At 33.9% G+C, this 27927-nt stretch overlaps 1 protein-coding gene across 5 annotated transcripts in view; it reads right to left on the bottom strand.

Moving 5' to 3' along the window:
• SPAST (spastin) overlaps nucleotides 1-27927 on the bottom strand; it is a 39704-nt gene that overhangs the window by 3904 nt on the left and 7873 nt on the right. For 2 of the 5 annotated variants that reach the window (XM_007435350.3, XM_007435349.3), the window contains exons 3-15: nucleotides 24844-24927; nucleotides 17492-17587; nucleotides 12084-12271; nucleotides 10284-10417; nucleotides 9865-9958; nucleotides 7524-7598; nucleotides 6726-6797; nucleotides 5528-5603; nucleotides 4856-4947; nucleotides 3833-3912; nucleotides 2343-2385; nucleotides 1244-1323; nucleotides 771-841 (exon numbers count right to left, since the gene is read on the bottom strand). In XM_007435350.3, the coding sequence (XP_007435412.2) occupies nucleotides 771-841; nucleotides 1244-1323; nucleotides 2343-2385; nucleotides 3833-3912; nucleotides 4856-4947; nucleotides 5528-5603; nucleotides 6726-6797; nucleotides 7524-7598; nucleotides 9865-9958; nucleotides 10284-10417; nucleotides 12084-12271; nucleotides 17492-17587; nucleotides 24844-24927 (1185 nt within the window). The other 3 variants (XM_088144315.1, XM_007435352.3, XM_088144318.1) reach the window with 2 other exon arrangements.

Genomic DNA, 27927 nt, shown 5'->3' with positions numbered 1-27927 from the left:
CAGTCTGAAACTGAACTGCCAAAATTTGGGCATTTGCCACAGAATCTGCAGCATTAGGTTTTCAAAGATTTGGGGAGTTTTTACAAGTTGAAGAGGAAGGAATTTGCCCATTCTTAAACCTCCCCGCAACAGCAAAAAAAAAAGTATTTCTTTAAATGTTTTCAAATTCTACTACATTGCCTGATACCCATTGCTAATATTATCTTTTATAAAGCAAAAAGAGAAAATATTACAACTGTCTATTTAGATTTAATAAGCTGGATATACAACATTTGCTTAAACTAGCACTTTATCTTTTTATACTCTGTATTTTTATCATTCTAGTTACCACAGCTTTTTAGACTTCACTTTCATGTTATTGCTTTTACATCATTGTATAATTAATTATATCTTGTTTCTACTATTAAGTTTCATAATGTTTAGTGTGATTATGTTTTACTGCTTAGGCTGTCCTTATGGATTGGTTGCAAATTTTGTTATATACTGTTTCTGTGCTAGACTATGACTCTAATAAAAATCTGAAATATGTATGTAAATACATATGCAGTATGTATGCATCTATCTAATTTACAACAGTACAACCAATGTTAGCTAGTTAATTCTGATTATGTAAATTATTGTTAAAATTCCATTAGGTATAGCAAGGACTTGAGCAAACTAAACAGTTTCTTTGGATCTTAGCTTAATAGAAGAGGCATATCTGAGCACTTTACAAACGTGCAAGATAGCCATCTTACAAACGCATTTTACTCAAAGCTAATCATGCTTACCTCGTATAGGGCCCAGTGCTGCATCTTTTGCTAATGCTGTTAAGTCACTACCTGAGTATCCATCTGTCATTCTTTAGAAAAGAACACAATTTCAGAAATTTCATATGCTCTACAGAAAGCTAATGAAGTTTACAATGTTACATTTTCTTTATTATAAACAGTACAATACAAAGTAGTAAAACAGAGTTTGTAAGTTTTGAATAAAATAATTAGGTCTGCAGTTCAGAAAGGCTTTATTTAATGTTCTAATATTAATGATATTAAACTGTAGTCTTATTTAAGATATCAGTATACTAGTGAGGGATGAAGTGCTGATATCTTTTCTTTATAAAAAGTCAGGAAGAGAAGCGTGACTATGACATTACTCAGAGCCAGTTATATTTAGCATTTCTTCTTATGAGCAACAGCTGCAAATATCACTACGCACTACACACACTCCACCTAGAATCAGCAGAGAGTTAGAATTTACTCACCTAGCTAACTGTGCCAATTCCTTTTGGGTTAATGGATTTCCTTGTTTGCTCAAGAGATTTTTTAGTAAAAGCAGTCGTGTCTGCAAAATATAACATTCTCTATTTGCAATCTCACATCTGTTTAAATAATGAAGCAAAGCACTATACATTTGAAAATTGTGTACAATGATTTTCACTTTGCAAAGCCAACGTAGAGTGGATTAGATTTGAAATCTATTTTTTTTTCTGCACTGTGTTCTATAAAAGTGAAGCTAAATTGTAAAAGTATTCTTATGCTTCTATGTCTTGCCATTATGCAACTATTAGCAAAATACTAACAGCTTAATAGAAACACAGAGCAAATTGCAAGAGCTCAGCATTCCCCTATTCAATATACAATATCAGTCCCAATCAGACTATCATTGCTTTTCACATATTTTAACACATTAAATATGTGAAAAATCATGATAGTCTAACTGGGACCCAGACTGAATTAAGATAATGAGCAACTCACAGCTGACCATAATTTGCTGTAACATCTAGTACACTGTGGGTTTAAATAGATATCCCGTGGTGAGCGCCATATTTGGCTTGGCACGTCATGCAAATGTACCATTTAATTTTAGTTGACTGTTGCTTTAATGTTTTCTTTCACATGCAAAGTGAAACCTTAGATTTCCAGATATATGAAAAATAAGCAAACTGTGAAGCAGAATGAATTGTTTATGCAATCCTTTTACAAATAAGGCATACTCAAAATTGATGTAGTAACAATTAAACTTCCATCCGTACTTCAGTGTAATTCTGATGTAATGGTAGTTTGTTCTTCAGATGGAATGTAGGTTAAAATTGTCACTTCTTTATAAGTAGGCAGAAAGCTAAGAAAATTTAGAAAGTACGGAAATGAGCCAAGATATGGCAGTTGACAAAGGACAGGGTAAAAAGAAGGAAAGGAAAAGGAAAAGAGTATCACTACAAAAACTCTGGTAGCCCTTATTATTATAGAATAAGCATTCATCCTATAATTAAACATGAACAAACCAGTTTTGCTATTATCATTAATCTGCATTCAAGAACTGGATGAGAGACATTCTTAAAAACGGCACCATAATCTACATACCTCTTCACTGGGTAACGATACATATACTCGTTTGGTGAATCGCCTGAAAAAGAGATATTAATACAGAAGCTCTGCTTAAAATCCAAGATATAATAAAAGCTTCAAGCCAGGATTGTAATTAGCAAAATTGAAGGTTTTTTTGACCCTAAAATTTAAAATTGGCCCTATGTTTATCACTAGCAGTTAATAATAGAATTTGAAGATCACACTACTTGTTATCAGACCAATTGGCTTTGAGTGGTTAGAAGTGTAGATGAGATGATGAGGAAAAAAGATACACTGGGCTTGAGAAAGTTCTACAGTGGAACATAGGCTGCTACAGGGAGAACAAAAAAAGAAAAGGGAAAGATGAGAAAATAGGAAATAATAAATAGAACTGGAAGAGCCACAACTCAACATTAGAGCAGCTGCTTAATGTACATCCTTAAATGTATTTATTTTGTGGTGTAGGACTTAGTTTCCAATTCTGTACGAATGTGCCAATTTAATTTGCTAAAATGTATAAAAATGACATCTTACTAAAATTCTATTTATTTAAAAAATATGGCTCAGAGTGGCTTTACTGACTAGAATTTAACAGTGAAAGAAGAGGTGATGTGAACAAGGGAGGGAGGGAGGAATCACAAGTGCCATTAATAAAATTTAAATTCAGGCACAATGCATTTTTGAAAATGTGTTGCTTTTTCAAGTGCGCTATAAAAACAGAAACAATCCAAAAAGGATACCAGAATAACTTTTAATGTATATGTAACTATTTCTATAAAATTGGCAATTCTCCTTGTCTATATTTAGAATAATTCAGTAAAAGTCTAAAATAGCCCCAAATCATAAATATAAGCAGTTAAATTATTTACAGAAAATATCCTTAGATTTGTTTCTTGAACTCAAGTATCAAGAATGAAAGTTGGTATTAACTTTTACTGAATTGCCCATTTTTAGAAATATTGTTTTCAATCTGTTACAAGTCATTATTGTGTCTTTTGTATTGTTTCTGTTTCTACAATACCCTTGAAAAAGCAATAAATATTCCAAAATGTGTAGGGCCTAAACTAAATTTTCCCCTGGCAGTTGGGATTCTTCCCTCTCTTTTTTGATGACTAGAATTTGGTCAATTATTTTGACATAATTGATGTACATGTAAGAAAAAAAAATGAGAACTGAGATGCTTTGAAACAGAATGGGATTTGGCTAGAAAGACTCTCATTTTTTGGTGAATGGAAGTTTATATAGCATTTTTAATGTATTTAACCTGCCTTCAATAGCAAAATGAAGATAAGCTATCGATTCATATCAAAACATAGTTAGAAAATATTTTCAGCAATTCTTGGATGATGATACATTTACTGTATATTTTTTTTCATTTTTTACCAAAATAAATATACTCTAAGCATGTTACTACACATGGTGTATCAAATTACAATGTTCAAGAATAGCACCAAAAATAAATTTACATTATATACTGCTAATTAATCATGCATGATTTAATATACCTGAGCACAGCATCATCAAGTTCCTGTGGCCTGTTAGTTGCTCCCATTACTAAAATGCGATCTTCTCCTGAAGACTGTACCTTTTCCGACCCAAAAAGTAAAGTTTAGATAGAATCAAAAAAGGAATAATCACACAATAGAATAGAATAGAATAGAATAGAATAGAATAGAATAGAATAGAATAGAATAGAATAGAATAGAATAGAATAGAATAGAATAGAATACTATATACTATACTATACTATACTATACTATACTATACTATACTATACTATACTATACTTTATTGGCCAAGTATGATTAGACATACAAGGAATTTGACTTCAGTGCAAAGAACTCTCAGTGTATTTGCATAGCATCAGGAAATAAAGAATAATAATAAAAAAAGTAATAACGTTATATACTAAAACGATGCAGGCAGAAGAGAATTGGAGGAAGAATAATACTGTAGCTATTGACTAACATATATTCATTTTTTAAAAGGAGAAGCTATTATCCAACATATATTCACATTTAACAGAGCATTATCAGTCCCGTCTTAGCAGTCATATCTTATCATGCAATGTCAATCAGTATGTCATGCTGCATTAATTAGGTGTTCAGCAGAGCAATGGCATGAGGGAAAAAACTGTTCCAGTGTCTAGATGTTTTAACATACGGTGCTCTGTAGCACTGTAATATACTCTTGCAAATGGGAACATATAATTTGCACAATACCACTTTGCCCTTATGTATAAATATTGTATTTCATTGTACATTGCAAAAATGTAAACAACTTCACTTGCTTTGGTGGCCTTGATGTTTAACAGCAAGCACGTTGGAAAATACTTGAACTTTAGCAAAAAAGGGGAAAGAACAGCAAAAGTTCATCTTTTTCTAGAAAAATTTTGACTGTTCTTTCTCTTCTTTTTGCTATCCTTTATTATTAGAAAATTCAATAATAAAAAACTTCAATCTTTAGAGTTAAAAATACTATATAGCTGCCACTAACGCCCAGCACTGTAACACTGTGTAATTACTTACACCATCAAACTCTATTAAGAATTCTGTTTTTAAACGTCGGCTAGCATCATGTTCACCTTCTCTTCTTTCACATAATAAACTATCCACTTCATCTAAAATATAAATATGCAATATTAAATGTATTTATTTTAATACAATTTAAAATAGTTTATATAATGCAATACTCTATATTCTAAACAGCATCTGTTGCTCAAGAGCTCTTAAGTAAGTTATTAAAATCTTTAGGAATGACAACAATTAAAATTCATGCTCCAGGTTATTAATATATTTTCTGTACAGCACTTAGCCAAACAAGGCTTATCTTAAAAATCTAAGCAAGGTCAGATCTGGTTAGTACTTGGGTAGGAGACCCACTAGGAAATCTTAGGATAGTAGGCTAGACTGAGAAGTTAAAAAAAAAAAGAAGGTAATCAGATTCCATTTCCATACATTTGTTAAGAAAATAATAAGGACCTGTCAAGCTCATTGATTTGGGAAAATTTCACTTTAAAAAAAAATAAATCCTGTTCTTCAGTACAGATTATCAGAACTTGTAATATACAGTATCAAATAAATTTAAAACTATGGGTTAAGAATATATTTCTAAAATACAACTCAAACCAATAAAATGGATTGCTTTAAATTTAAGTTACTCAACTTTCATTTTGACTAGTCAGATACATGAAATTTTACCAATAAATATGATAGATGGTTGAAGTTCTCTGGCTACTGCAAAAAGTGCACGCACTAGTTTCTCCCCTTCACCAACCTGAGGGGAAAAAAAGAGGGGATATATCTCAGATTGATAGAGTCACTTGCTTTCCAACTGGCATATTATAAGTGGATACTAAAACACAGCCAACTTGATCCATTCTATGACTCTGACAACTAAATTTGTGCTGCTATATTTATACTTACTGCTTTTTTGCATTAAACATTAAATTTAATATTGGGATCCTAATTAAACTAATTTAAAGAAGTTCATTAAAGAAAAGTTTCCATCTCTACTTCCCTTTACAGCCAGGCATGCAAATAAAAAGCTTTCCAGAAGATCAGCAGGCTGCCCCAAAGAATGTGGAATGGAAAGGTTTTTTTTAAAAAAAATGGGTTTTTAAAAAATTAACGCATATTTATTATTCTAAACTAATCAACAAAAGAAAAGTACAAAATCATACAACAACATTAAAGAATCAACACAACCTCAGAATTGATAAGCATAGCAATAAAAAAAGAGAAAAGCCTGGAAATTATTTCATGAAACTCCAAAAACTCTGACTATATTGCAGGAGAATCCTTCTTGCTCCTCTCTTGAAAAAAAAAAAATAAATTCAAATGTTAACACAATACATATCAATAATCTATTGCTGTCAATCAATGCAGATATGTCCTTCAAGCACCTTCTAATTCTTTTATCTAATCCCCTTTCCTGAAAAATCCATTTCCTGATATCTGGATACATTTGCAGTTCTGCGGATATAGCAGAAAAAGAATCACCTAAATATTTCTTTCTGTAGCCCCATGTCCAAGAGGACTTCAACAGTCCATAAAAGCATTTTTCAGAGGGGCACAGATGACTGAAGAGGGGGAAGGGAAGAGACTGCAAGATTTTCTTCCAAGACCTTTATATTACAGCTTTGAATTGAATTTGAGTTGTACGAGTAGTACAATGACAATAAAGATTACTTTGACTTTGACTTTGAAGTTTTTAGTATTCCAGTGAAATAAAACAAAATTAGACATAGATGTAGATGCAAAATCAGAAACAGTTGTAGAAACAAATAAACATTATTTCCAATGTACTGGAATTTGGTGAAAATATGTCTCCATTTATTTTTCAAAAGTTCCTACGGTGTCTCTTTAACCATAGCCAGAATATAACATTGTTACTCACATATTTTGATGTCAGACTTGCAGCACTTATGCTAAAGAAGGTTGAATTTGATTCTGCAGCCACTGCTTTGGCCTATAGTGAAAGAAAATACTGATTTAAGGCTGCAAGGTAATACAAAGCATATAATACGCTTTCAGCAATGTGTAAGCATAATATAATTATGCTTATTAGCCAGAGTTCTGCTGGACTGGAGAGACATATGTACCCAGTAAATAAATACCTACATACGTAACGGAAATTTCAATCTATCAACAATTTAGCAATGTATATAATACTTTTAAAGGCAGAAATGTCTGCTAATATAGTTCAGAGTTTACTTTTTCTGGTAAGATACTGTGAAATTTTCAGCATACTTCTAACTGGAGCACCCATGGCCCAACATGAAAATATACTATTTAAAAAATGGTAGGAAAGAATATTCCTTTTGTAAACATATACAGTAAAATGAAATATTCAAACACTGTTTCCATAAGTAATATGCCAAAGCACATTTTGTGGCTGAGGGCACCACCTAAGTTTGGGAGGAGCACAAGGGCTGCAACGAATGGGTTGAGGATACAAACAGACATAACTGAGATTTTGTTTTTATTTTTCTGGATTTAGGGGAGAAATTTTGAGGGTTTTAAAAAAGAAAAGAAAATTATGTTAAGCCTCTTGTAGAACATTTGTTGTCTGCCTTAAAATGACAGAAAAACACACTACCAATTTTCAGCAAATTATAATCAGATCTGAGGGGGCTCTGGGGGGACAAAAGAAAAGACTCCCCGCCCAGGTGACAGAGGAAAGCAGCCCTCTTACCAGCATGGTCTTTCCATTTCCTGGTGGGCCAAACAACAGCAATCCACGTGCAGGAGCCCTAAGTCCTGTAAACAACTAGAAGATTGACTGAGTTAAATTTTGCTTCATGGCATAATCTAAACTACAGAAATTGGTAGTTTTACAGCTAAGATAAGGCATTATTAATGTGTTTTGCAAAAGATATGAAAAACATAGGTCATCCAGATCACCGGATACTTTGCCATTTAGCTCTGTTTTTTCTACTTGATACCAGATGAAGATAAGAGTCAAGGAAAAGAAGGCCAAGACAGGCTGCAAAAAATCAAATAATACAAAAGAAAATTGTGAAACTAATGCTTAAATTATTAAATTAAGAAATATTATCTGGGATTCACCAAGCTGTACATGCTATAGAAACTCTACATTGTCCAGAATGGAATCAATTTACTTTTTTATTATTTTTATAGGTCATTATTCATTTTTCAAGCCACTAATGCTAGCATAGCCACTTATCCAGGATTGCATCAGTTCTACATTTACTTCACGAAAAGTGGATTTTAGATAGCATCAGGTGCAGGCCATCTGGCTGAAGAAAGAAGAAACTGCAAGACTGCCTCCAATGGTCTGTTCTGTCCAATTTCTATTGTGCATTTATTTTGTTAATTGCCTTTAGTCTTTATCTTAAGAGAATGAATATGTAACATTCAGAGTACATAAATTGGAATGATCATACAAAGATATGTTTTGCATTATAGCATCAACAACAAACAAATTGTCATTCTTCCTTTCCTACTACAATATCTTTAAACATAGCTTGAAGAGGGAATGGGCTGCAATAGATGTGAAAACGTGATATACAATAGTGTACATATGAAACACAATAGGGGCCTTTAGACTCAAAAGGACAGGGTGTATAGCAAACATTAATAAGAGGACTGCAATAACCACCCTTCAGCGAAATTCACAGCATCTCAAAAATCCACAGTGAAAGAATACAAGCATGTGTTTTAACAGAACAATGAAACACAAGAATTACGCCTCACAGGTAAATTTAACACACATGAATTTCAAAATCAAACCAACATTAGTTACCATTTGATGTTTATATATTAAAGAATATACTTTCTGATAAGTTAGGTTACATTTTCCTACTTTCTATTATTAAAGATAGGTTGAACAGCAAGCATTTATACATGCAATTGCCATAGGATTGAGCCTGGATTGATGGCACCTAACTGCTTATCAACGGTAATGTTATTATTCCAAATGTCAATTGATGCTCCAAAGTTAAAGTCTGAACTCTGGTGACAAAGCCTACTGAAAGATTTAGACCCCCAGATGACTTGGACAGATATTTATATCTATGGACTCAAATCTTCACCTGCAAATTTTTAGGAGACAAATCAAAACCATTTTCTGAGAGATGTGTTCAAAAATGTGCCCATTATTTCCTCAAACTGCATATCCTTATTCTATTTGGAAAGCATATATTCATTCCTTTGCCTGCAATGGACACATAATGTATTGTATCTTTAATACTGGTTTGGAGACACGATTTGCCTGCCAGCACCAGAAAGATAGTTTTCACTTTCATCAGGCTTCTGATCCAACTCAGCATTTCCACTGGCAGAACAGAATGCCATTTTTGCCAGTTCTTCCACTCTAGCACAGCTTCCTAGGACACGAAAAATCTGGTTCAGAAAATAGGGAAACCATCTGGGGAACAGGGAAGAGTCAGTGGTTGATGCTGCATATGAAGAGATAATTAAAACTGTTTCTACCTCCCTTCCTGGGCATGGAAGTTTTTTCAGCAGAATTTCATTTAAGAATAGATGATGCTCATAGGAGGGACTTGGTATGTAATTGTTTCAACTGAAAATATAATAATTATGGGTTTTTTTAAACTGTACTACTAAAGACCTAGCAGCATGAATGTATACAGGGGAAGTATATAACATTCATTTCAGCTCATGACTGAGCATGTGATTAGTTCCTACTTATTAATACTTCTGTGCTATATGCAATACAATCAATGTACTAGACCAATAAAAGACTTTTTTACAATTATTTTAAATAAATATCTTCAAAATATTTATTTAAAAGAACTAAACAGTGCCAATTTCATTCCAGCATCTAATCACAATTACCAACACTTCAACTGGACAATCATGAGTTATAATTACACATTATAATAGTTGCAAATACAATAAAGTATCTTTGGCAATGTTTCTAACTTACCCCCATCCATGTATGTTACTTGAATACATACAAAATGGTAAATTTTAAAAAATCAGAGTAAAATCTACCACATAATGGAAACTTCTAAGATGCAATAAAACAAGTCAGGAAATAGATTGCTTACTTCAGGTCTCAGTGATGGAAGGATAACAATTTCTTGCAGTGCCTGTTTAGCCAACTCTTGCCCAGCAATATCATCAAATTTGACAGATGGCCCACTAACAAATACAGAATAGTAATTAGTGCAACAATAGGCATCTCATTCTTCTGGAGTGCAGCTGAGTATTTCACACTCTTTGTCTCGATTTTTTTAAAAAGCCCTTACAGTTAAGAAATTATCCTCATGTATATTAAAATATTCTATTTCCTAAAAATATTTTTTTAGTTCTTCCAATCCAAATCCTATTTTAAACTGATACAGAAAAAACAGCATGATGAGCATTACTTGCTCTAAAAATAATTACACTTGATATTTACTAAAAAGCATTCCTCCCCCCAATCAATTACCAGTTTCTATTAAAACCGGCCACTGCTGGCACTTACCTGTCTACAATTTCATTGAGAATAAGATTAGCAAGGTTACTATCCACATTTTTAAAAATCTTCATGTCTTTCTTTTTTCGTACAGCAGTTGAAGGAGTAGAAGGCTTGGTGGCTCTATTATTTTTTGGGGTAGCCTAAAGAAACAATTATTTCAAAGAAAATTAGCTATCAGCTTCAGTAATCTAAAACGAAGCAAATTCCATTCCACATCCAGCTAATCACAAAACAAAACTTTGATATGACACAAGTTATTTTTTAAAATACAGAAAAAATCAGCTAATTAAATGTTGCAAAAGATTAATGCAACATTGATTACAATATGTGCCATCAAGTTGTTGTCAGCTCTTAGCAACCACATATATTTTCTCTATGATAATGTAACAGACAATATATATATAAATTCAGGAAAGGAAAAATAGACAACTATATAATACAATATAGAAAGGAAAGAAGTCCTTGTGGTAAAGTACTGTACATAATTATTCTGTAGATAAGCTGAGTTCTATAGCTCTAAACAGAAATAACTTATATCCCATATTATTTATCAAAGAAAGTTTTAGTTGCTTTTAAACAACTGATTGTCTCAGTAAATAGGAGACAGAATACCTTCCCTCCCAACGCCTAACATACCATGCTGATAAAAAGTAAAGGTAAAATGTATGTAGGAACACTATATTACCACTTTGAGATGATGGTAGTGATATTCTAAACTATGTTTATCTATTCCTAGAATAATAAATCTAGAAGAAAATAAACTCAGTACCACCACATCCACTTTTTAAATCTATGGTTTTAAAACTGGCAGCAAAATAAATCGGAATAGTTGACTTCTACATTAATCCTTAAGAGTTCTACTATTCTGACAATAAAAATTTCTATCTCCATGCACACAACACTGACTTTTTTGTTAATTTAAGGACCACAAATATTTTAGCCTTTCCAATAGAAAAAAATGTTTGATCATTTTGTTTCCTCTTTTCTACTTCCCTTTTCATGCCAATAAGATTCTCCAGGTATCTTCTGGCAAGTACCCATAACATCAGTGAAATCACTTCTTACCGCATCTCCATATCCTTGGAGCAGTTTTAATAATAATTCCAATTATTTCTAATGATAGAAGCCTCCCATCAGTAAAATGGGGAAGAATGCTATATACTGATCTGCCCTTCCCCTTGTACTTTCTGCAACTGTCAAATCATTGAAAACCTTTTTTGCATTCTTATAGCAGATATCTTCTACTGATATTATTATTATTATTATTATTATTATTATTATTATTAAATTAAATTTCTTACCTGCCCATCTCCCCCCAATGGGGGAACTCTGGGCGACTCACAACAAACATTAAAAACATAAATATATATAAATACATAAAACATCAGTTAAAAGCATTACTAAAAGGGGGAAGGAGAGTCCAAGAAGATGAAAAATCTAAGGCTGAAGACAGGAAGCCTCTATGGGGCTAACAAGAATGTCACTGGATACAACCACAACCTCAATCAAAATTAAAAGCAAAACAACATTATTAAAAGTAGTCTTTTTTTTCTCTCTAAAATGAGCTTTGGGATTACAAACTTATACAATTCCCTTATGCTAAATCATACCTTTGCTCTGTTAGTTTGTATGGTCTATTCTAGACCACAGTCTTTTCCAACCTTACCTAGTAATATCAAGAACTGAACTTAAGTTCTGCTGCATACAAAACATGCTATTTATAAAATGCAATTACTTTTAAATTACATTTCCATTTCCTAAACTGACAAATATGCAATATACAGTGCACAGAAGCTATTGTCTTACCTTCTGAGTTGCAGCTGAAGGAACATTTCCTACTCTAGGTACAGAAAAATTAGGAATTCCAGTATAACTAGGTGTTCTTTGATGCCCAGAAAGTCCTCCAGATGCAGCCTTTGCCACAGATTTTGAGCGAGGAAGTGAATTACTACTGTGAGACAACGGATCCTTCTTTTTTGGAACAGTTCCACTTTCTACAAAGAAAAAGAACACATTTGTTACCGCACAAAACATTCAAATCAATCAACTAGTTGCATATTTACTTAATTTTAAATTGTTATTATCTATTAATTTAGTTGATTTATAAGGCTGGTTATCTCACAAAGCGACTCTGGGTGACTAATATAGGGTTAAATCTCACAATACATAATGAACAATATAAAAGCACATAATTTAATGTACTTATCTATAGCCATTATAGATAATTGGGTAAACACACTATCAGTGTAAAGAAACCTCAGGAACGTGATGTTATCTGTTTTAATAAATCATCGTAAGTCATCAGATGTTGCTTTCTGTTTGCACTGGTATTAGAACAGTTACACAAATTTTCAGAAATCAATACCATCCTGACCACCATCAACTCATATTAGTTATTTTAATTTTTCAATTACCAACTACAGTTAAAAAGTAGCCCATTCATTATCTGCAAGTAAATTGTCTGCTGCCAAATATCCTGCATTGTAGTAAGTTAACCCCTCATAATATATATATTTATATATATATGATTTACTATACAGTAGGTTTTGTAAATTTTAATGTATAAGTTGCTTTGTTAGAAAATTTTAGGACTAAAACTATCATTTCCTGTAAGCACAGCCAACATATCTGGGCTGTACCACTTTGAGGGTAACATCATACATACTAAGAATATCCAAAACTTAAGCATCCTTAAAAAAAAGCTTTTTTTCTTCAAACTCCTTATTTATGGAAGAAGCACAATTTTAACCAGGCAGCATACAGGTATCTTTGCAGTATTCAAGCAACATGAATTTAGAATAAAACACAGTACAGATAGTCCTTGTTTAATGAACACAGTTGGGACTGGCAACTCCATCACTAAGCAATATGGTCATAAAGCGAGACATCACTTTAACTTGCAATTTTACTGCCAGCTTCTCCATTGACTCTGCTTGTCAGAAGCCAGCTGTGGAGCACACAAATGGCAATCACGTGACTACAAGGACACCACTACAGTCATAAGTGCAGGGACCGGTCATAAAGTTACTTTTTCAGCGCTGTTGTAACTTCAAACGGTTGCTAAACAGGGCAGTCATTAAACAAGGACTACCTATAATGAAAAATTCAGTGGAAGAAGGTAATATACACTTTACTATACATCCAAAGAAGCATGAAATGTTAGTTATAATGTAACTATAAAGACAAATATAAAAATTCTAAAAGAATATATTTTGGCACTTTGATGTTTTATGTTATTCAAATTGTGCTGCATGTTTACAATGAAAATAATTTTGAAATTCAGAATTCAAAAGTAATTAGCCTATACTATCTAATTTGACCCAAGGTTGGGCAACTAAGTTCATATGATGTTCAACGCTGTCAAAAAGAACCCTTCAACCCATCAATTTAGAGATTAAGAAATAGTAGTTCTTGTTCTATAGCTAAGGACAGAAAAATCAGGGGGGGAAAAGCATCTCCAAAAGAGAGATGGATCTGCTCCGATTCACTACTTATATAAGTCTCATTTAACAATGACATATGGCTCCTTTCAGATTACTGTTTTGGGAATGCCTCCCTTGATGGCAAAAAGATTACCCATCCCTGACCCAATGCAATGAAATTCTGGATCTGAGTGGAATGAATTAACTTATGATGGACTGTTTCTCTTTACCTAATTACATTTTCATTATTCTAGATTACTTTGTAAAGGCTATCAACAAGAAGGCAAGCAGTTAAAGTATTTCTGAATACATCTTAGAATGTTAGATTCTCTCTCCTCAATTACATTATATAGCAGCTTTCAATTAAATATTTTCAGAATGAATCACAAAGGATTAAAATTTATCAAACAAATGATAAAGTTGTTAACATTATTGCTTTGATGTCTAAAAAACAGCAGCAAAGACACCATGCAAGATGCCTAGGAATAAGACTCTACAAGCTGGATGCTAGGGCCATAAGAGTATTGAAGAAGCCTATATTAATATCTGTGGTTACTAAGGAAAAAGTAAAGTTAAAGTAGAAAAACTAGGTCTCAAAATATCTGGTTCCAAACAAGGCTTTAAATTCGGTTTGAAAATAGTCAAAAGACAATGAAAGTACTAACTAGATTTCCAGAAAAGCTTCAAAAGGCAGTGCAGGAGTGTATAACTAAAGCCATGCTATTTTAAAAACCAGAAGCTGGCCCACCTGGCTCAAATAGGGAAAATATTATACACCACAGAACAATAGAATTTGTTTTTTGGGGGAGGGGGGATTGATCTTTCACTGGACTTAGATATAAGTGTATGTTAAATAAAAATATTACAGTAATACTAACTGGACCAATGTATCATCAACCTTCAACCCCACCCAGAACAGGTTGATTTCTGCTTCACCAGGCAACCATCTTCTATTTGTGCTCCTGATAGGAACTTCAATCTCCTGGTCTTTGTACAAGTCACTACTGATTCTAAATAACAGTTTAGTACTTAGAGTGCCTCACCTGACCCCAGTGTAAAGATGAGACAGAATATTTGCCTGTCTCAAGTACATGTCTGTCTCTTCAGTACTGTACATATAATGGTAACACCCAACTCCCAATCCCTGAATGATTTTACTCAATGATTCTGTGTATGTTAAAAGCACAGAGGACCAAAACAACAAGAGGACAAGATTACATAATTTAAATTCCATGACAGCAAGCTACAGCACTCCCCACAGAAACAACTTCTTGAAATCAAGATGTGAAATCAGTATAGTAACTCCATTCCCAACTCAGACAACCTATCTATGGCATACAATACCACAGATTGCTGAAAAATCCAAGAGAATTAACTGCACCCCTTTTTTACTTATTCTAATATCAATAATCTATCAGAATAAACAAATCAACCCTGAAATTTAAATGAAATAATCTAGTGGTAATTTCCCACTTAAGGTTTTTTCCAGGGAGGAGAAATTTGGAATTGGCCAACAAGCATCCCAAAAAACATGTAGTTTGTTTTTTTTCCCCAAAAGCCCCAATTAGACAATTAAAGAAGCAGTTCACCTTTGGATCCAGGTTTGTACTAGATTAATAAAGAAAGTGAAGATCAAGAACATATATTGTTGGTCCCATACAAGCATCTTGTCCACATCTCAATGCTACAGTAACTGACAAATCTGTCCTATCACAAATTAGATTAGATGTGAATTGCAAGCTGAACTGGTAAAATTTCAATGAAGGAAGGAACGAACAAGGCTCATATTACTTTATTTTCCCTTTATTTAAAAGGTACACAGCAGAACAGTTTGCTTATATTATTTCAAGAGTAGCTGTGATAGGTCTTATAGCATTATTCATATAAACGTATGAGAAACTTTTAGCATATATAAAATGTACATGTACTCTATGTACATGCTCACTGAAAAATGTAATAGAAATAGGAAGCCTCAAGATGTACTTTTGCTTTCTGTTGTAAGGTTCTATTTTAAATAAATACTTCTCTGGCAAATTTCTTTTTCAAATTTCCTGTAGATTTTGCAAAAAAGCCATTTTACCATTGTTTTCTATTATTCAGTCCTCTTCTTTTTTTACTTTACTGCTTGGGGTAACAAATAAATATAGTTTCTAGAATATTTAAAATAATTATTACCAGATCTATAGATTCAGATCAGATCTGATTTATTCAGATCTATATTCTGATTTATCAAGCAAATAACTACTTGCAATAACACTCCACACCAAGCCAATGCTAGACTTCATGTAAATTCCCAATTCAAGATGTGATAAGCATATTATGTTTTTCAAAGTGGCATAGAAAGTGACAATATGATGATCAGAATTGCAATCTGGTTTTTGTTTAGTTAGGTATGCTAAGTATTTTACTTTGATAAATCCACAAAAACATCTAACTATTGGATAGTTGGTTATCTGAAAGAAAGTTAAAAGGAAGAACTGAATAGGAAAAGTCACAAAACCTTGTTATTTTCTACTGAAATTTCTTTCGGATGTGAAATTTATAAGAACAGAAACTGCTTTCCATACAACCTAGTCTATATCATTATTTGAGTTGTATAATGCCAAGAAAAGTAGCTGCAAATGCAAGCAGTAATCAGGCTTTTCTTCTACAGTGAAGTGCTGATTCCCATTATGCTGCTTCATATACAGGATTAGAATTGGTGTCAGTACATCACAATGGATGAAGTCACACTGTTGTCCTACAAATATAACTGTCAACAAAGCCATGTACAGATACTGTACTTCGACAAATTCTAGTTACCAGAATGAAGAAAAATGCCAACTGTAGATTCATATACCAGCACTACTTGTTTCAAGCAAAGCACCACATCACACTAAATCAGCTAGCAAGCGCATCTTGTCCTCAGTTGAGTATTTTAGACAGAAATAATAAGTGCAAAAAAAAGTCATAAAGGGTCCAACTCTAAACATTACATGTATTTTTTTTAAAAAATAGACTGAATTCTTCAAGAACAAGAAAAAAATCAAACCCTTTATACAGCAAAAATATCAGTGAGAAAATTATTTGTACATTTGATAGTATTTGGAGTTATTTCAGAAGCATACCTTATGAAGAATAAAAATGACTGAAGTTACAAGCTACAAACTTCATAAAAATTCATAGCAAAGAAGTTTCCAAAGCATCTTAGCTAAAGCAGATCACTAAACATTCACAACATGCCACCTATAATTTTCCTCTCATTTCAGTACATACTTTAAGAATTCTGAGCATCAATAATCTTCTCATATAAATGAACTTTAAGCAGATTTTCTCATGGTTTTTAAATCTTATGCATACACACTGACAAAGAAAGCCAGGAAGCAATATCTTTCAATAGGAGGTATAAGCAAAAAACTTATTCTCTACTTTTGCTTTCATAGAAAATAGCAATCAACATAATCCAATCTAGATTTTCATAGTTTTTAAATGAACTCTCACAGCTCATTTTTTCTAGTACTGCATTTTATAAGGGCTCTAAATAGGCTTTTTCCCAAATTCCAAACTTTATTTTAAAATATTATAAATTTTATTGCCTTGCCTTTTAAGACATAAGAAACTTTACAATATAAGGAAAGCAGTTTGGTGAAAACAACATTAATTCAATATAGATTAATAAGAAACCTTTCAAGAGAAAACATTTAAAAAATATATTAGGAGCAGGGTATCTAGTGCTGCATATTTTGTTCATGATAGAGTAGATACTGAGAGACATCCCCCTAATTAATTAGGTGCTGGGAAAACCAAACCCACCTGACTGGAGATGTCCATTGCGGCATACCAGGTTAGTACTGTCACTACAGACTTCCATTTGCGGCTTGGGAATTTGCTTAACTGCCTGCATCTTCTCTATGCAACAGAACAGAGGAGGAAAAAGGACAAATAAAAGACAAAAAATGAACCAATGAAAGTTACGTACACTAGTAACACCAAAATGACTTTGCCAGTAGTTGGCTTGATATGGATTAAAGTTACAAAGCTTATGTCTAATGTTTACAATGCTATGAAGTCACATCTAATGAATAAAGTACAATTTATGTAAAAGCTGTGAACCGCAGTCAGTAACTGCATTATTCAGAAATAACAAAGAAAAAGACTAGTAGGGTACTTTAAAATGAATGTGCAAAGAATTATGATGATTTCTATCTATGGTATAAATCTAAGACAGTCTATAACCTGTCGGTTCAATTTGCAACCAGATTTCATACTAAGTTTTGTTAACAAGTATTAGTTTATGATTAGCATTCCATATTAAGCAGCTAATTCTATGATACATTTGTAATCTACAGCTTATTTCAAGCTGCTACACAATTCTATAAATAAGAGAGCAAGAGCTCTCCTTTCTGATCAAGTGAACATCCTCCAATTATTGAGTATTTATTGTTACATAATTAAATATAATTACTAGTTTACTATCAATACAATTTAGCACTGCATTATAATTAGCAGAAATGAATTAGACTGATGAAGGCTCGCAAATGATCATTAAAAAATTCTACAACTAATTTCTTAGATTAGTTTTAGAATCAGTTATTACCTTCTTGAACAAACAACTTATTAGATATCATCCTGAATTAGACTGGTCACCAGTTCACAACAATCTTTCACACATAACCTACAGGTAGTCCTCAACTTATGACCACAATTGGGACCGGAACTTCCATCACTAAGCAATGCGGTCATTAAGTGAGTCATGCCCAATTTTATGACTTTTTTGCCACTATTGTTAACCAATCACACAGTCGTTAAGTGAATCCAGCTTTCCCCATTGACCTTGCTTGTCGGAAGCTGGCTGGGAAGGTCACAAATTGTGATCATGTGACTTCAGGAACGCTGGAACCATCATAAATACATGCTGGTTTCCAAGCACCTGGACTTTTGACCACGTGACTGCAGGGATGCTATGATGGTCATAAGTGCAAAGACCGGTCGTAAGTAATTTTTTCAGTGCCATCATAACTTCAAGTGGTCATTAAACGAATGGTCATAAGTTGAGGACTACCTGTATTTGTACAATCATAGTCCCCCTTTTTTTTTTTTTAGAAAACAGATCAATACCAATCTCTTATTTGAACTTCAAAAATAAAACCAGCCATTTAAAAAAAATCAATAGGTTTTCAATACACATTTAGCTCAGGAAAAAACCGGTATTCCATAATTTCTGCTTTGTCACCATCTCAGCACAGTTCAGATTCCTTTTTGATACTATCATGTATTTCATACAAAAGGGTACTGCAATGTATCTTTAATTAAAAGAGGCATCACACAAAATACAAATTCAATTTTTAATATGTTTTAAAAAAAAAAAAGATTCTTACCCAGCCCTTCCTAAAATCTTAAATAAGATGGACAAAATTTTAAAAAACTGAAGACTGTCATACCTATCTAATAACTCTTCTCTATGCTCCTTTCTTGTATGTGTCACCCAACAGTCCTTAGCCAAAAAGATGACCCTCAGCTGGTCATTTCATCACATTGCAAAGACATGTGTATAGAACATTTATTCCATATTATCTAAGTCAACCTTTCTCAACTGCAACTTTTGTCAACTGAGGTTCTGTGAGACATCATGACTGGAAAAAAAAAATCTTTTTTTTTAACTTTGTGCATCACACAATGCTAGCGCTCATAGCGGCAGGAATTTTTATGCACCGCAACTCAGCTGCCAGCCCACCACTTTGCAGTTGTAAATGTTGCAAAATATGGGTTGCATAGGTTACAAATGAATTGTATTGTGAAGTTTTCATATTTTTTGCGAAAAATAGCGGTGTAATTTTTATGCAGGGTTTCACTGAGACCTGAAAATTACTTCAAAGGTTCCTCCAGGGTAAAAAGGTTGAGAAAGGCTGATCTAGGATATAATTCATTAAGACTGCTAAATCATTTCTAAAGATTGTATGAAAATTAACTCCTTACGCTTCCTTTATTTCATCTCCAGGGTCAACACTAGTTTAGGGCTACTGACTATTTATTTATTTATTTATTTATCAATCAAATTTGTCACCACCCATCTCATTAAAAAACGACTCTGGGTAGTTTACAGAAAAGCTAAAATGAGTTAAAAATACAATATAAAATAGTCTTGAATAAACAAGAAATAATTTTTCTATGCATGAAAAATATATCTAACCAGCAATGAAAAAGTTTCACTGCCTCTGTGTTCATTTCCAAACATAATTCACAGCATTGATGTTTGCTTACACGGTAGAATCTTGATATCTGAAAGACTATCTCCCACAAGTATTACTGATAACATGGTGGAGTGGAAATGGTGACTGGGCATACTGCCAATTATATACTATGGATAAGAATATCGCTGGCAAAACCATACAGAGATTTTCAAGCTGACGCTTTCATTCCTAAGTGCTTTCTTCCCTATACAAAACCATACTGGTTTATTAAAGAGCTAGTAGAGGTCAATGAAGAGGACAGAATACCAGCTAAAGAGTAAATGAAGGAATTTGGGCCATGGATAGATCAGTCCTTTCTGAAGGACAATCTGAAGTTCAGCATCATGGCAGCAAAAATATTTACTCTTCTACCTCATTATGTTTACACAGAACAGAAAAACACTGCTTTTCTCAGTGTGAGGTATCTCTTTTACCAAGAAGTTGAAGGAGGGAGCCAGAACATAGTATTCTCTCTAGTTAAAACTGAGAAAACCCACTTGAACTGAACATCAAGGTTGGGGCAAGTCTCAGGGATATAACCCCCACAATTGCTTGTCCTACTTTTTGGCTTGTATATCACAAGGATGCAAATGGTGTATGGCAATATGAAGAGTAACACCTACCTACTCAATTTGCCTCAGGTTAAGGACAATTATCAGTCCCTCTTTGTAAGTGACAGATATTGTCTCCCAGCTTAAAGGAAGTAATTATAAGACCTCTATTGAAAACACTCTTTTACCTGAGGAGATTTGTGCAAATATTGGATAATCTCAAATATTCAGTTTTTGGAAAAGTGATTGACAAGGTTGTGACTTCCCAATTCAGATACATCTGGATTTGGATCTCTGTCAATTGGCTTTCAACAAGAATATGGCACTGAAACTACTTTGATGATGACCTACACTATAAACTGGATGGATGGTACAGCTTTGCTAGGTCTCTTGGATCTCTCACTGGCTTTCAATAGCATCTAGCTTGGTATTCTTCTACATCATCTGGTTGATGTGGGACTTGCAACACTGTTTGCAATGGTTCCAGTCCCTCCTTTCAGGCCTAGTCCAAAAGGTGGTGCTGGATTGCTATCTTCAACAACTAAATCATTAACAATAGTGTCCCACATGGTTCCACCTTGTCCATTATACTATTCAATATCTACCTGAAACCACTAGAAGAGCTACAGCGTGAGATACCGTAAGTATTGCTCAGTGCTTCTTATCATCCCAGAAAGCAACTGAATTCTGGAACATTACTTGAGTTTGATCATGGGCTGAATAAACTGAAATTAAATCTAATAAGAAAGAAGTGCTATTATAAACAGAACTAAACTGTGGGACTGATGTTCAACCTGTTTTGGATGCTAATGCACTCTCTAAAACCAGGCCGATAGCCTAGGAGTACTTGTCTTCAAATTCACAGGTGACAAGGAATGTGTTTACACAATTATAGCTACTGCTGTAGCCCTTTAGCCCTTCTTGAGTCAATCTTATTTGGTACCAATACTACACATTTTGATTGCATCCAAACATGGCTATAATAAGATCTATATGGGGTTGATAGCTTCAGTGGCTCTTTTCCAACTTTTCATCATTCTCACTGTCTTAAAAAATGAGACTCAACAACCTGCACATACTTAAAGGGGACTTCTAGATTAAACCTTTATTGTACCATTCCCCTTCCTCATTCACAGAATGGACCAGGGTTTCAGATGACATTGTTTCCTATGTTTACCACTGGAGTTTTCTCACTGTTTCTTCTACCTTATTTCTTATGAGGAAAAAAAAAGCCAAATTGCCAAATAATTCTGAAGCTCATTAAGATATTCATCCAAGTTATTTTGTCATCAGAACAAAGATGAGAGGCTATATGGGAGAGACTTTTTTAGTTGTAGTACTTTACCTTAGTTGTGAAACTTTCTCCTGAGAGTTCTTACAGGGGATGTTGGTACTTACTCTAGTGGTTTTTCGACACTACCAAAGACCTTGGTAGTGTCAAAACTATCAACCTATCAAAGGCTATGATTCTTAGCTCTTATGCTTTTTATTGTGTTTTATTGTTGTATACTATCGTGAAAATTTTGAATGGAGCATTAGAGAAAAGTGTTTTAAATAAAATGTTCACTCTCAAGAGCTCTCAGTTGTCAAAACAGAGTTTCAAATGTTCTCTTTAAAAATTCCTCTTATTAATATCCAATAACTAAGGCTTGCATTGCTGGAGAATGCAATCTCAGCCATCTCTTTAAAATTGGGTTATAACAATAAAAATGATCAGCAACAGCATCAGAATGTGTAGCAAAAGCAAACCATATTTCATATTTTGAGACACAGAGGATGGTAACTCCAGCATTTCAGTCATTTAATAAACTATGTAATATTTCAGCAATTACTATAAAACCTTGTCAGTAAACATCCAAAAGCTAAATATTTTTGCACCAAATTTCAAGGATGAGGAATTAAACAAGGCATGCTTATATATCATGCTCAATGTTAAAGGCCTTCATCTATATACTGGCTCGTGCCAATGTACGGTATTAAAATATGAAAATAGCTTATAATAGATTATTCAATTTTTAAAATAAAAGTTACAATAAAAATTATATATTATTTTAATACAAATTAGAATATAAACTCTCAACATTCCAAAAAAATTCTGCCAGTATATTATCTATAATGTCTTTCAGGCTTATAGCCCTGATTTTTTGGCTACAAACATATGCATACTTAATCTGAGGATAAGTCCTACTAAAATAAATGAAAACTTCTGCTAAGTAGAGACTCATTAATGTAAAGGTGTTGGGGTACATTTTCCAGCCTATTGACCTTATTACAAACATATTATATGAGGTAGTCTTGTTAAATCTATAACCGCAAAACCAAATAAAGCAAAATGTCCTATAGCACCTTAAAAAAGTAGCTCAAACTCTATCCTTTGCCATGGCCAGGACTCTAGATTGCTCTAAGCCTCCAGAAAAAAGCAACAGTAATTAAGTACCTCTCAGGAAAACACTGAAGTTATATTCTATAAGCACTGTGGGAAAAAACCTCACTATTATCAAAGTGGAGGTACAAGAAAGGGTAAGAAATTAGCAAAAGGTACAGTTCCATATCACGGGATTGTTTACATTTGACACTTCATATATTTAACAGCAAGTTATGTTAATCCAATATATGCTGCAGCTGCATAACTTTATTCTTGTTAAAAAGCTGGCATTTGTCAATGGCTATCAAACATGTATTTTTATAAATGACATATTCATAAATTAGATAAGGCACAGCTACATAACTGACTGAAAAAAATGGTGGGGGAAAAAAGGCTACTTACTGTTTTCCTATCTCACAATTTTTCTACTCAGAGTCAATGCATTTAGAGATGCAATTTTAAGCAAAAAAAAAAAAAGTTACATTCCTCCAAACTTAAAATGTTCTGTTGCTGATTTTGATTGTCTTTGAGAGGGATTTACTCACTTTAAAATATTCCAGTGGAAGTATTTCTTGTAGCCTTTTGACAAACATGTTGTAGAGACATTAGAAAGGTACGCTGCAATGGCATTCTTCAAAGGGTAACTTGACAGACTACTCAGACAGGAGCTCTAGGCTCCAAGGATTGCCAATCTTTTTAATCTGTGAGGTACATTTGAAATTTGAGACACTGTTGGGTCCTGCAACAAAATGGTGGCTATGGAGGTCACCTAATACAAAATGGCAACTAGATCTACCTGACTAATTACAAAATAAAAGTAACATACTAAAAAAATGATTGGATAAACCTGAAAAACACATGGGGAAAGAACAAAAACCTAGGAAAACTAAGGAATGTACCTACTGTATTTTTAATAAAAATACTATTTCTTGGTTAACACTGGCTCCCTAGAACAATCAAGGTCACTTAAGAGATAATAAATGGGATTTACAAAATCATAAGCCATCTGATTGGGAACTTCATCTTTTCTTAGCAGGGGTTCTATGTCCTTGCTCCATCTAGAAAATAAGCAAGGCCATACAGTGCTATGCCAGCTACAGCCCTAGGCTACATAAACCATGTAACACAGATAAAGGAGAAATGCTATCATTTTAAACGATTTTAACAACATTTGCAAGAAAGCCATCAGATAAATTAGCTAACCTACTGCTGTCCCTAGATATCCATAGATAACTATGATGACTGAAAAATGACACATATATGGTGATGTGATGATACAAACCCCACCCTTCTTTACTTGCGTCCTAACATTTGATCCAAGTAGGTAAACTGCAGAGCTTGCTTCATGAAATCATGACATGATTCATTCCTTGCCCCCTCCAGACATATATGCTGTTATCTAGTTTTATTTTGCTTCATTCAATATATGCTTTGATTTAAAGGATTTCAATTTATGATAATCTGTGCTTTTTAATACTAATAAGACTGCTATTAGTGATGAAAGAGGCATCACTGATTAGTTATTTTTAAAAGGTTTATACTCTTGAACTGACTTCAAGATGATTTTGTTCAGTAATTTACTACTTTTCATCAAAGTATCTGCAGTAAAAACTTAAATTCCAGGCAACATTTTTTTCTATGAATTTTCCTTCTAAGATGCACTTTACACTATTATTCCATTAATGCTAATTTTGCACCAATTGTCTTAGCCATTTCAAAGAGCAAGTTATATTCACTCTGCATTTTTAAATATTTTTAAATATTTTTTCACAAAAAAAATCCCATTAGTTTTTCATCTTCCCTTTTATAATATCAGGAAACCAAACTTTAACAGTATACTCGCATCTCTAATTAGTACACCAATTCTATACAACTGAAATCTATTGCTGAAACTTATGTTTCAAAAGTTTTTAAAAATCAGGAGTTTCAAATCATTTTTCTTTCCATCATTAATAAATAGGTTCTTAAATATATACTATCATTTCCACAATTTTCTAAAGTAACAACATTAAGTAGTACCTAACAGCTGCAAACGGTCCTTGGCCATTGCCAAATTTGTCATCATTTTAGACTGGAGGCGACGAGCTCGATCATAAAGGTCTCCTTAAAGAGAAAGTTAAACATTCAGGCATAGGTATAATAGCAATATCTATCTTATACTCCATCAAAAATAAATAATAAATACAAATAATAAATAATAAAATAATACTATATAATATACTATATAATATTATACTGACTTGGAACAAATGAATCTAGAAGTAACAAGTTTGGCTAGAAACCTCTAGGATTACAAATTACCTAGGGTTACAAACTGTAGTCTTCTCTAAGAATAGCTGCAGATATGAGAAATAAGAAATATATTTTCTGTTCCAAAATATTCACATAGAAGTACTACCAGTTTTAGGATTCCTTTTGAAAAGTGGTGCATTACGATTACAGATTTGTAAATTTAGGCCAATACTCTGCCAACGAAAAGTACTATTGTCCAATTGAAGACTATTAATTTCAAAATGTAAATGATTATTTTTAAGTATCTTTAATAAAAATCAAAAGTACTTCAAGGTGTTATTTGATTGGATCTTAGCCTCATGTCTTAAATTATAAAAAAAAATAATTACAATGTATGAACTAACTCACATTACAATTTTTATACAGCACTGCCTGCTAATTAAGTACACCTCTGTTGCCATCTTAATGCCAGGAAATCAAAATAAACATGATCCAAAATTCTGACTTTTATATTAACCCATCTTCCCAGCTAAAACTATCTTCAGAAAAACTAAAGCCATAATCATAACTAAACCAAAACATACAAATCCAGATTATATGTTCAAATTATTGATTCAACTAAACAAACAGCTGCTGTATAATAAACTCACTACTACAAATTGGCATGAACTATAAACTTGGAGGATTCTTATTATTTTGTTTCTATGACTTCTCTATGCCATTCCTTTCAAAAAGATAAAAGGCAACATACATAATATAAACAATGGAAAAGGGCCCAGGTGTTCAAGAGAATGTCCCCCTTATCATAGTTCTTTCTTAATTATTTAATGTAATATGATTATATTATTCTATAATTATTCCAATCTAGCCAATGATCACTTTCAATATATGTAACAGGCAATCCAATTTATCTAGGCAGATTACATTATAACAGGACCGAAATCATTAAAAGTTTTTTTTTAACACTGAAAAGCAAAACAAACAAAAGCAACAGTAGAATGCAATGCAATGCAATCAGTTGTGCAGAATAGCTATAAAATATAAAATGCACCATTGCAGGGTAATACAGGTAATAAAAAATCAAACTAAACAAAACTATAGAAATTCTGGTTTTAAAAAAAGGAAGGTTTTGCTTGGCAGCAAAGCGTAAGAACCAGACATACCTCCCTGGGAACAGCTTCCATAACCACAACTCTACAACAGGGAAGACTGTCTGCCTCATTTCACCTATCAGAATAACACAGAAGAGACCCTCGAACAATGACTGAACAGCCTGAGAACATATATAATGGAGAAGGTATTCCCATGAAAAATTTTCTTCCCAAACTGTCCAGAGGTTTAAGGATCAGCTTCAAAAACTTGAATTGGATCTGGAAGCAGTACAACAGCCAATGCAGCAGATGAAGCACTGATATTTATGTATTTATTTACTTACAGGACTTATATGGCCGCCTATCTCATATAATGAATCTAGGCGGCTCACAACAATCCATAAAAACATAGCTAAAAAAAAAAGTACCCTTCTCCCCAGGCACCAGACCAAACAACTTCCCAGCATAACCCCCATCCTAGCCCAATGCTTGGGGGAAGAGCCAGGTCTTCACAGCCCTCCGAAAGGTTAAACGGGAAGGGATCCCTTGGATCTCAGGTGGGAGGCTGGGCTAGGGCAGCAGCCGAGAAGGTGCACCTCTGAGGTTCCATCACATTGCAACTTTTCAGAAAGGGGACCTGGAGCGTGCCCACCCTATCTAACCCAGTAGAACGGGCAGATACCATCAGGGAGAAGTGGCCCCACAAGTAACCTGGCCTTCTGCCATGTAGGGCTTTAAAGGTGATAACCAGCACCTTGAATTGCACCCAGAAAGCAACTGGGAGCCAGTGTAGCTCATGCAGCAGTGGTGTTACTCAGGTAAACTGTAGGACACCCAAAACTGCATGTGCTGCTGCATTCTGAACCAGTTGCAGCTTCCAGATGGTCTTCAAGGGCAGCCCCATGTAGAGCACATTGCAGTAATCCAAGTGGGAGGTGACTAAGGCATGATTGACTGTGAGCAAGGCCTCCCAGTCCAGGTATGGGCATTTGGCACACAAGACAGATTTATGTAAAGGCCCCCTGGCTACATCTGCCAGCTGCTCTTTCAGCAGGAGCTGCAAGTCCAAGAGGACCCCCAAATTGTGTACCAGATATGTCTGTTATCCCATTCAGAATCAGAGATGTCAACTCTCCTGACCCTGGGGGGCCAAAAACCCATAACCACTCCATCTTGCTAAGGTTGAGTTGCAGCTGGTTTGTCCCCACCCAGGCCCCTACAGCCTCCAGGCACTGAACAAGCACTTGACCAGCACTGGGAAGAGATGTATGATTGGGTATCATCAACATACTGATGATACCAAACCCCTGCTAGCAGATGACCTCTCCCAGTGGCTTCATATAGATGTTAAATAGGAGGGGAGAGGGACCCAAGCCCTGAGGCACCCCACATAACATGGGCCTAAGGCTGGACCTCTCCATCCCACAAACACTGATTGGTACTTGCCGCAGCAAAAGGAGGAGACCACTGCAAAACAGTGCCCTCCACTCCCAATCCCCAGAGCCAGTCCAGCAAGATACCATGGTCAATGGTATCAAAAGCCACTAACAGATCCAGAAGGTCCAGGACACCTCCATCCCAAGCCCTCTAGAGGTCATCCACAAGTGCAACCAATGCTGTCTCAGTACTATAGGCCAGCCTGAATCTTGATTGAAAAGGGTATGATATGATATTAGCCAATTCCAGTTAGCAGCTCCGCAGCTTTATTTTGGAACAAGTTTCTTGTCTTCAAAATTGTAAGTATCATAGTGATCCAGATTTTCCAAATATATTTGAGTTC

Source organism: Python bivittatus, unplaced genomic scaffold (assembly GCF_059951505.1).
Source record: "Python bivittatus isolate LINGU-HERP-01145 unplaced genomic scaffold, Pbiv_v1 ctg000020_np1212, whole genome shotgun sequence".
Taxonomy (NCBI): domain Eukaryota; kingdom Metazoa; phylum Chordata; class Lepidosauria; order Squamata; family Pythonidae; genus Python; species Python bivittatus.
This window is presented reverse-complemented; position numbering and strand designations above follow the sequence as displayed.